Here is a 10,328-nt window from a genome sequence, read left to right as displayed (position 1 = left end):
TTCTTCCTTTCACCTCTCTCGTTTATAAGCTAAAACCCTACTCCAACTCCTGTTTCATCTTGGGGTCCCTCCATCCACACCGTCTTTCTCCCAAATGTGTAGGGGGCAACTATAACGGCTCTCCATTCCTTCATGAATCCTATTGGCCGATATATGTTATTGTCGACCGTTGTCCACCGACAACCGCCGTTTCTTGTCGCTGTCTGCCACCTCCCGCCATCGCTTGTCATGGTTCACCATCAATGAGTTCTTATTTTGTCTTTTCATGTGAAAATGGAAGAAGAATAAATGTGGGAAGGGGGGAGGTTTTGGAGGATATCATTGTAATGCCACTAAAAAAAGTAGACACTATTTTGGGAGCCTCCCTCCCCCCAAATAGTGTTGAGGGTGGAGGAGAGAATTTTTGGGGCTATGGCTAGAGTTGCTACGAGTCAAATGACTCAATGTTGTTTACTCGTTACAATGTGTATCTATATGGAATGGGATGGAATAAAAAAATGTTACTGGTGTAGTCGTATTTGTATCCAAGTATTATCCACTTTGCATAAAATATGGCCTTGAGAATATAATTAAGGTATGATTTGAGAAAGCTAGATTACTTAAACAGATCAAAACCACCTTACCGTTAAAAGTGACCCCGATTGCAAACTGTGGGTTAACGATTCCTGCCGACTCTTTGGGGCGGCGAGGTTAGGGTTTCTCACCGTGCGTAGGCAACGGCGAGATTTGGTGTCAGATTTTTCGGATCGATTCAATGATTCAATGACAATGACTGTGGTTCTAAAGCGTTGGTCATTAGGAGCAAGTGCATGAAGACTTCCCTACTATCGTCGACAAGGTTAGGGCGACTCTTAGTATGAGAGCGGCGACAACGGCGATTCATAGACCTCGATGTAACTTTTGTTATGTTTGAGGCGCTTTGTAAAAAAACTAGCATTATAGTTTTTCAAAAAAAAAAACTTGCATCATAGTCTTTCAACCAAAAAAACTTGCATTATAGTTTTCCCTACATTTTTACATGCTCAGACTAAGACAAAACTTGAGAAAAACATAACTGCGCTTGCACGTACAGTATCCAACAGAAAGGGCTCATGCATTTGGTGCTTACATACCAGTTCACTGGAAAAGTTCCTGCCATTACCATGTATAATATCAGATCAATAGATCATATTATCCAGCTAAAATCCACATTTGGTACTCATGCTGAAGGCAACAAGAACAGCACACATCGACTGACGGAATGGAACCTCTGCTATTAGATTTAGCATCTACAAAGATGCCTTACACCATCTATGATCCGACAGCATTTCCATACGCTGGGTTAAGAAATGTCGTATATCTAACATGGACTACCGGCAAAAAATTCTCAAAATACGCAGGTACAGATAACAAGTAATGAATCATTCTATCACTGCTACTTTCTCTAATTCACCTCCAGGTGTCTCCTGAAACAGCTTTCAGCGCCAACTAGCAAGACATCCAGGCAAACATGTCGTGGAGAAAAGGAACGTGCAAGACCAATCGATCGGCAAAGCTTCCAAAGAGGGTCTTCTCGTAGTTCTCGGACTATCCAGGAGGAAGATATAGGATGAAGTTTGCTACCTCAACCTGACTCAAAACTTTAGAAAACCGTGGTCATCTGCTACTGAGACCGCCTGTTTGTGTCCGGGTTACATGGGAGATGCGTGATGAAGGGATCAATGGGGCTTCCTCGTCAACAGCTGCAGCTTCTGTTGCCAGACTTCCAACTGCCACACCTCCAACAACAGTTTCATCAATACTGTCAATGGAACTGTCGGGTTTGTATATGTTGACAACCTTCTTTTCCTGAAAGAGGAAAAGGAACGTATCAGAAACTGAAAGCAGCCATTTCGTGACCGGAATGGCAGCAGAACACTTATATAATGCAACTTGACATCCCCGAGAGACAAACTCTAAAACTAGTATCCGTGGATTAATAAGATGTTTGTGACCAGATGAGAACCGGAGTGGCATACGCTACAAATTGGAACCATATGTTCTATCAACTTTAGTGGAAGCTAAGCGAAGAAACAGCATGCCAGGCGTGTCTGACACTAAGATGGTCGCTGCCAGGTGCACAGATGATTGTAAAAGTTTGTTAGATGATAGAACAAGGATAAGCTCAAGAAATAGGAGATAAAAATGGCATGTACTAAATGGTGAGAAAACATAGGAATAAGAATAGTCATCTCTGGTCCACAACCTCATATGTCCTGTCTGACAACACGATACACATCGGCAGGGCAAAACAATTGAATTTTTGTACTAGAGGTGTCATACGCAACAACGAATAAAATAGGGAGAAGGAAAGAATATGGAAAAAAAATATGAAAAATGCAACGATAATGCCCTCTGAAGTAGTGATACATCAAAGGCTTCTCTTGATGACATTGTACGATGGACGACCTAAAAAAGCTAAAGAAAATTAAATATTGAAACTACAGTGTGATATGTACACTAACCTTGGTAGCTCTATCAGCAGTGTTATCAATTGGAAGTTGAATTGCTGTCACATCTTTCATCTTCAAATAATTGTACATGACAACGCCAGAGAGCGCTACACATTAAATTACTACAAGTTAAGAGTTTGTTCGCAAAATATATATTCAAAACAGGCATACCAACTTATTATTACAAGATCCATTTGCAAATTATATCTGGACGGAAACTGAATGCATGATAATTACCAACGGCATATCCAATTATGTTGAGGCTTGTAATAGTAGATTCAGGAAAGATAATGGTCGAGAGGGCAATAAGTATCCAGTCCTTTAGAACTCCTGCAACTCTGACAGTGACTGCTCCTGTTCTTCCAATAACTAGGAATATGGATATGTTTAATGCAAATGCAGCAAGTGCATTCGAGAAAAATATCCAATAATTGAACTGAATTGGAGAGATGTCCATTTCTGGCTTTTCCAGTAAATACCATGGACCAAATAGGAAGATGAAACTGCATGAAAGAATAATACATTAGATAAATTGCATCTAAAATAAATGTGGAAGACTAAAGCATTCTGGAGACATACAGAACATGCAATATTTAGTTATATTACAGAACAAGTTGCATAATGACCTCAAATGGAAATGATAAAGGCTGCAAAGGAATGTCAACGAAAGATATGCTCACAGCATGTTTTAAAAAGAAACAGCATTGAGCTAGTCATTAGTATTGGCAAACTCTGCTTGTTTTACACAACATATATAGCTTATGGAAAAGTGCATATGGTTTGGTTTCTAGTAATACAAAGAAGCTCTTCTGGAATAAACTGAGAGCGTTCATACTTAATTAAATCATTATGAGCAAATGATATTCTAAAGCATGAAAAGGAATGACACTCATAAGTCATAACAATCATGAGAAGTCAAATGTTTCTAGATGCATATGTACTTCACAAAGTATAGGATTTCAGCTAACTAGGCTTACGACAAATTTGACTCGACACTCAACTAGACTAAAATGCCATGCTAAGCAACAGCCAACGGGTTGTAGATGGCTAAACAGAATTTATGGTTCATGCTTAAAAACCAAATATTCCTTGTAAAGTACATTTGACAATAATCTCATGGATATTAATCTAGTACTGAACATTGTAAGTAGAGCACTTAGTAACGAAAGTGCTCTTTTGATCCCGAGCTCATATGCTCCCGCATGAACAGCAAAATCGAAAAAAATAGTAAAAAATTCAAAAAAATCTATTTTTTTTTTGTGATAAACATTGATGAATGATCTAACTGCACACAAAATTTCAGTTCGAAATGACATTCGTGGAGGTCTGGGCAAAAATAACAAAATCGATGCTCCAAAATGCTTCCAACAATAGTTTTTTTGGACCATCGATTTTATTTTTTTTGCCCAGACTTCCACGAATGTCATTTTGACCTGAAATTTTGCATGCAGTTAGAAAATTTATCAATGTTCATCACAAAAAAAATTCAGATTTTTTTGAATTTTTTTTACTATTTTTTTGGATTTTACTGTTCATGCGGGAGCATATGAGCTCGGGATCAAATACTCCAAGTAACGAGTAAAATAGTCATCCAATATAACTTAAGCCCTTCAATATATGCATATGATTCTTTGGTTAACATATAGGCAACATATGTTAATTGTTATGAACCTAAATTCACCATAGAACATGAAGACTTCAGTAATATGACCAATCAAATATAGCAAGTTAATTAATTTTGACAGCTCATTTGAACTGAGTCCTGGAGAAAAGTAGCCAGCAGATGTTTGTTAGTAACAACCTCATATAAGAGTCCTAGCATCATATAAAAAAGTCCTAGCGAAAGTTGTCATGAACAGATAAACCTACCATAAATGGGCTTGTTGCATAATGCATATGTACATCTACCAGAAACATTACATGATTACAGAGTTTGAACATACGCCTAATAGGATTATATATGTTTTTTGATATGCCTTTTGGGAACTACTGATTCGGTTCATATCCATACTAAAACCAATAACAATAGAGTGTTCTAGTTTATTTTTACACACATATTACAAACATAGTTGTGTGGCCTCAATCTCATGTCAAGTTGTCATCTCTATTCCTTAAGTCGGCATCCCTATCCAATCATCTATCAAGCATTAAGAGCATTTTAAGTCACTGGCTCGTTAGTATCACTCAAAAGAATTTACGAAAATGCCAGTCATCATTTTTTCAAGTATCCTGTTACATAGAAATGATAATTCACATATTTTTGTACAAGGATTCTTCAAGAGAGAATATAATAAGCAAGCAAGTATTCAGAATTTTAGATAAAGTATCCGGTACCTGCAAGGCGCTATGTAATACAGGCTTGTAATAGGATTCAGGGTTAATCCCTTTTTTTGGAGGAGGACCTGTGTCAGGACCAGCCTGAGGGCTTCCGCAACAATGCCAGTTACTTGGTATAATGTTCCTATCACATTAAAATGAATCTCCCCATATGATGAAACTACAACACCAACACTGACCAGCACCATGTTCAAGAAAAGGTCCCGCCTTAATTTGTCAGTACCACATAGAACGGCCATTATAAATGTTGCCACAGGCACTGCAATTCGAATTAATTCAAATCAGTACCATATCATAACAATAATATAAGGAAGGTGCGCAGTAAACTCACTCAAAGCCTTGAGCATTTGAATGAAGGCCACTGAAATGTATAGGTATGCTGTATTTCCGAACCTGTAAAACAAAAACAAAAATCAATAAAGTTTCGCATGAATAGTATGTGAGGGAGAGTCATGCTGCGAAACCTGAGTTAAGACAACTCTAAAGAAAAGTAACAAACTGCCATTCAGTGGATAATAAGTACTATATGGAGCTTGAGAATGGAAACTAGTAAATTAACTAAGTTATAATTGGTATAGAATTAAGTCAAAGGCTTAAAGCCTGTGTAGAAAGCACTCCTTTGTCCATACAGCAACCCATGTCAACTAAGATTGCTATTGCATTAAGCAATTTCACATAATAAGGAAGTTGCATCATCCAATTCCAAGCAACAGGTATATCAGGCAAATAGGGCAATAAGACAGTCCAACACAAAGAACATCGCAGCACCTGCTAGGTGTGCAAACAACTTCAACACAAACACATAATCATTTCAAGGCAAACAATTCGGTTGATACAAACACCAATGTTGCAAGTATGCATTTGTGCAATATTAATAGTCAAAATTAGTTTAAGATGCTTCACCATTTTAGGCATATATGCATTCACATACTACATGCCTGCATAGGCTTGCCTTTGCATGTAGGGATATTGTAAAGAAGCCTAGAGAAATAAAAAGAGATGGAATAGAATTTCATATTGTCTTCAATTAGCTTACCAAAGACTTGACGCAAAGAAGGCACTAATGGGAATTACAGATGTGGCATATCTGCATCAGGGAGGACACAAATTACTAATATTCAGCTTTATACAATGAAGGAACAAAAAAGAATCATCAGCTTTATATGATGAAGGAAGAAAAATGATTGCTCAGCTTTATCAATGAAGGAAGAAAAATGAATGCTCAGCTTTATACAATGAAGGAAGAAAAATGAATGCTCAGCTTTATGCAATGAAGGAACAAAAATGAATGCTCTTACATTTGGAAAGTCATCTTGACAGGTGCAACAACCTGGATAACCAAAATACAAGTGACTCCATTAGCTCATCTAGGAAAAACCAAATTACATCACTAGAAAAATTAACGATTCAATTAAAGCTAGTAGCCCAAGCTTTGCATATGTGAGAATATTATTGATTTACAAGTCGTTCTGTTGAAGCAGGCCCACCATTATTCGCTAAATAAGAGATGTGATAGTATTATACAAGGATAATCGAAGGCTCTAACAGGGAAGTGGCATGGAGAAGCATACCTTGAAAACACGGACTAGGAAGAATGCCACGACTCCGGAAAATGACATGTGAATCATTGTGAGAGTGATAGGAAAGGGGAATTTGAAGTACTTGGGAGATAGCACCCACTGTAAAAATAAACAAGATATTTTTTAGAAAAACATACATACATCATAATCAAAGTCACATATACATAAGAAAGCACATAATACCAAAAAAAAAAAAGGGGTTAAAGAACACAATGCTTTGGAGTTTGGATCTGCACTAGCATGCGAATACAGCATCCCTCAAATTGGTTACCCATGGAGCTACATTATGCTACAGATTACTGAAAGCGTGATGCAGCAAAACCTTGATCCACCTACCAACCACAGAAACCCCTACAGTTTACAGAGCATAAGTGGCATTGTAACAGACCGCGCACCAAATCAGCAAGTGCGGGCAATCAAGGTAGCAGGCATTCACACTGGAGCTAGTACGTACTAAACTTAATCCACACTACACCTGAAACCGTCGACGGGAAATAAAATACTACTACCATGCGAACGACATCGTGAGCAGGACGAATGGTAGTTCATCATGACGTCGTCACTTGCTCCACTCCGCCGCACAGTGGGACTGGGCACACACAGGGGTTTCCGAGCGGTGAAGCCGGCGCTGGGGAGGGGGAGGGAGGACGTACCTTGTTGAAGAGGATGACCCCCGACGAGAGGCAGATGTAGATGAGCAGGTAGAGGTAGGTGAGCAGGAGCTGCCTGCTGATCATCATCGCCGTGCGCGCCGCGGCGGCGTCCTCCCCCGCGCGCGCGGTGGGTGCGGCGCCTCGCGTCCTTCAGGGGGCGGGGTGGGGTGCGGTCGGTTCGGCCACCCCCGCGCAATGGCGGCAGCCGGGGCCGCGGCGGACCTGCGCCGGTGCGGCGGCGAGCGGGCGGGCGATCTGGCGCGCGCGTGCCGCCGCTCGCGGAGCGGTGCGGTGTGGAGATTGGGAAGGGGGGCAGCGAGGGGGGCGGAAATGGGATGCTTCGGAGAACTCGGTGGGTTTTCTGCAAAAGGTGAGTGAGCGGAATGCCAGCAGTGGAGCGGGGCCTCGCTGCTTTTTTATGGGGTCGTTTTCGCTTATTTTATTGAAACGAGGGAACGCGAAAAAAAAGGCAATTTTCTTATTTTTATTAAAACGAGGCGGAATCTTTGGGTGCAAGCGTGCCAGCGAAGTCTGGAAGCAGCTCGGTCTCTTGGAGCTCATTAACAAAGCATCCTGCTATGACCGATCAGGCTCAGTCATGAGTCAACTGCTATCCCAGAGCTTATATTTTTTTTAGATCTAGCATCGCTCGCATTCATAGATAATAGCAGAAAGCAACGGAAAATACCAAGGTGGTGAAGGTCCTAGGACCACCAGAGGATCCGAAAGATCAAAGAAAAAAAGAAAAAGAAAAACAGCAACCGTAATAGCTGCAGCACAACACTCCATGCAAATCATACTAGGCAGCGCAGCTCTGCCTAGTTTCCCTGAGCTTATAGTTGTTGCTTCTTGGTATGTTTAGGGGCAACATCATCAATTGACAAAGGGCGAGACCGTTCGGCCAACCCAAAGAACAACTACTTCTATCAGAGCTTTGCCCACAAATTTCATGCGAGCAACAAGCACTAAAATTAAGAGGAAGAACTAAGATCAAAAATGGAGAAAGCCTATGCACGGTTCTTGAAAGTCAATGTCGATGCTTCGTTCCAAGAGGAGGAATTGGCTGGGCTACTGGAGCAATACTCAGATTTGAATAGGGTAGTTTATAGTTGCTGCAACTTGGTTCATCCCCAAGTTGATTAACAAAACGAGGCGGAATCTTTTGGGTGCAAGCGTGTCAGTGAAGTCTGGAAACAGTTGGGTCTCTTGGAGTTCATTAACAAAGCAAACCTACTATGACCGATCAGGCTCAAGTTAACATGAGTCAAAAACAATGCAGAGTCATGGAACACAAAGGTCTCGCACCTTCCATTTGCTTGGAACACAAAGAATTATGTATTGCTATGCCATGGTTAATTGTAGGGTTATTGTTTGGCATTCATGTTAAGTTTAGTTGAAACTGTATCATCATGGGTTCAGTTTAAAAGTAGAAACTGTCTATCAACTGACATGCTTTTGTTGACTGCTATGGAGTAATTTTGATACGAACAAGGCTGCTAATTGATTTGGTCCTTGGTATAGCTTGTTTATTCCGAGATGATGTTAATTTCTAAGTTTAATCTGTTGAATTAGCATGGTTATGCTACTCTTCGAGTTGTAATTCAACGGATATGCTTCTTGGCCATGCTAGGATTCTCATTTAAAGTTCATATTTCCTGCTTCGTGAGGTTATTCTTGGTCTTGTTTGATCCGGGTGCAATAAGAATAGATATTTGCTACCTTTCTTTTGCTGATCAGTAGCCTTTGAGCTATGGCCGATCTGTGTGCTATTTTCATGTATTTCCTATGCTCTGGGTTTTGACTTGTGGATGGGCTATCGAATAGGACAAAATGCTTGCAGATTGTGTGTGATGTCAGTATCCTCTAGCATTTTGATATCTTTTCTTTGAATCAATCAATTGTCTGTCCAGTGTTAGTTATCAATCATGTGTATATGTAGCGCAAATGTGAAACTAAAAAGAAGGGATCTGACCTGAATTGATGGTGAACAAGGACGCTGCTGGAGGAGATACTTGGCCAATTAATCTGTAAGTATGGCTTGCTGTGTAGCAGTTTCTACCGAGGAATGTATTTCCAGTTCCTTGCTGCCGCTTCAAAACAGAGAGCATGCTAGAGTGCTCATTTCGTACCATTTATTTTTTAATCTGCAATGAGCATGAGATTGAGGCCTAAACAGAGATAGCATCACTAGTAGAAAACTGGGCTTTGGTCACAGGGCAATATTCACATTAGTTCCGGTTCAGTCATGAACCGGGACTAATGTGAGCGTTGGTCCCGGTTCGTGCGGCCAGGGGCCTGCCGGGCCTCGTGGGGGCATTGGTCCCGGTTCGTCCGGCCCCTTTGGTCCCGGTTGGGGGGACAAACCGGGACCAATGGGCCTCGCTCCTGGCCCACCACCATTGGTCCCGGTTGGTGGCTTGAACCGGGACCAGAGACTCACCCTTTAGTCCCGGTTCATACCAGAAACCGGGACTAAAGGGTTGGTCCTAGTAGCGGTCAGACTTTAGTCCCACCTCGCCAACCGAAGGGCGCTCACACCGGTTTATAAGCCCGTCCCTCTTTGCCTTGTTGAGCTCCTCTCAAATTGAAAATAGATGCCCTTATACAGGGAATTTGACCTAAATTCAAAGTAAATTTCTTTGAATTTCATAGAAATTTATTATGAATTTAGGTTGAATTTTCTCTATAGGTGCATCTATGTTCATTTTTTATAGTAACTAAAATAAATAAACCTTAATAAAATAAATAAAAATAAATAAACCTTAATAAAATAAAATAAACTATAGTAAATAAAATAAATAAACCTTAATAAAATAAATAAAAATAGCAGTACTAAAATAAATAAAAATAACAGTAGTAAAATAAATAAAAATAAAATAAATAAAGTAAAATATATAAGTAATTAGAAACAAAATGGAATAAAATAAATAAGTTTTTTGTTGTAAGTAGAAACAAAACAAAATAAATAAAGCAAAAGAGAAAACAAAAAACAGGGAAAAAAATTATGCCATCTACTGGGCCACCACGGCTTGAATACGACTTGAAACCCATCCATGGGCCAGGATTCAGGCCCGCAGAAGACCCAGTAGGCCTCACAGGCAAAGAGAACGGTTAGGCCCGAAAGCACATGAGGTGTTCGATGAAATGTCTGAGCCAAACTAGTTAATCTTTCTCCTCTCGAAACTCGACCTCCGAGCTCCATTTTCCCCGAGATGTGTCTAGGTTTAGCGGTCCGTCACGTCCCGTCCCCGTCTTCACCGCCGTCGATCGCCCACGCCGATCTCGTC

General features: G+C 40.4%; 1 protein-coding gene across 1 annotated transcript; it reads right to left on the bottom strand.

The window, feature by feature from the left end:
- Nucleotides 1-1,115: 1,115 nt before the first annotated feature.
- On the bottom strand, nt 1,116-7,376 carry LOC123095812 (probable sugar phosphate/phosphate translocator At1g48230). Its single transcript, XM_044517380.1, has 9 exons — nt 7,042-7,376; nt 6,380-6,487; nt 6,107-6,138; nt 5,845-5,895; nt 5,140-5,201; nt 4,806-5,067; nt 2,709-2,974; nt 2,484-2,578; nt 1,116-1,827 (listed from the first exon to the last, which is right to left on the bottom strand). The coding sequence occupies exons 1-9, from the start codon at nt 7,126-7,128 to the stop codon at nt 1,636-1,638; spliced, it is 1,155 nt and encodes a 384-aa protein (XP_044373315.1). The 5' UTR covers nt 7,129-7,376; the 3' UTR covers nt 1,116-1,635.
- Nucleotides 7,377-10,328: the final 2,952 nt, after the last annotated feature.

Source organism: Triticum aestivum, chromosome 4D (assembly GCF_018294505.1).
Source record: "Triticum aestivum cultivar Chinese Spring chromosome 4D, IWGSC CS RefSeq v2.1, whole genome shotgun sequence".
Classification (NCBI taxonomy): domain Eukaryota; kingdom Viridiplantae; phylum Streptophyta; class Magnoliopsida; order Poales; family Poaceae; genus Triticum; species Triticum aestivum.
This window is presented reverse-complemented; position numbering and strand designations above follow the sequence as displayed.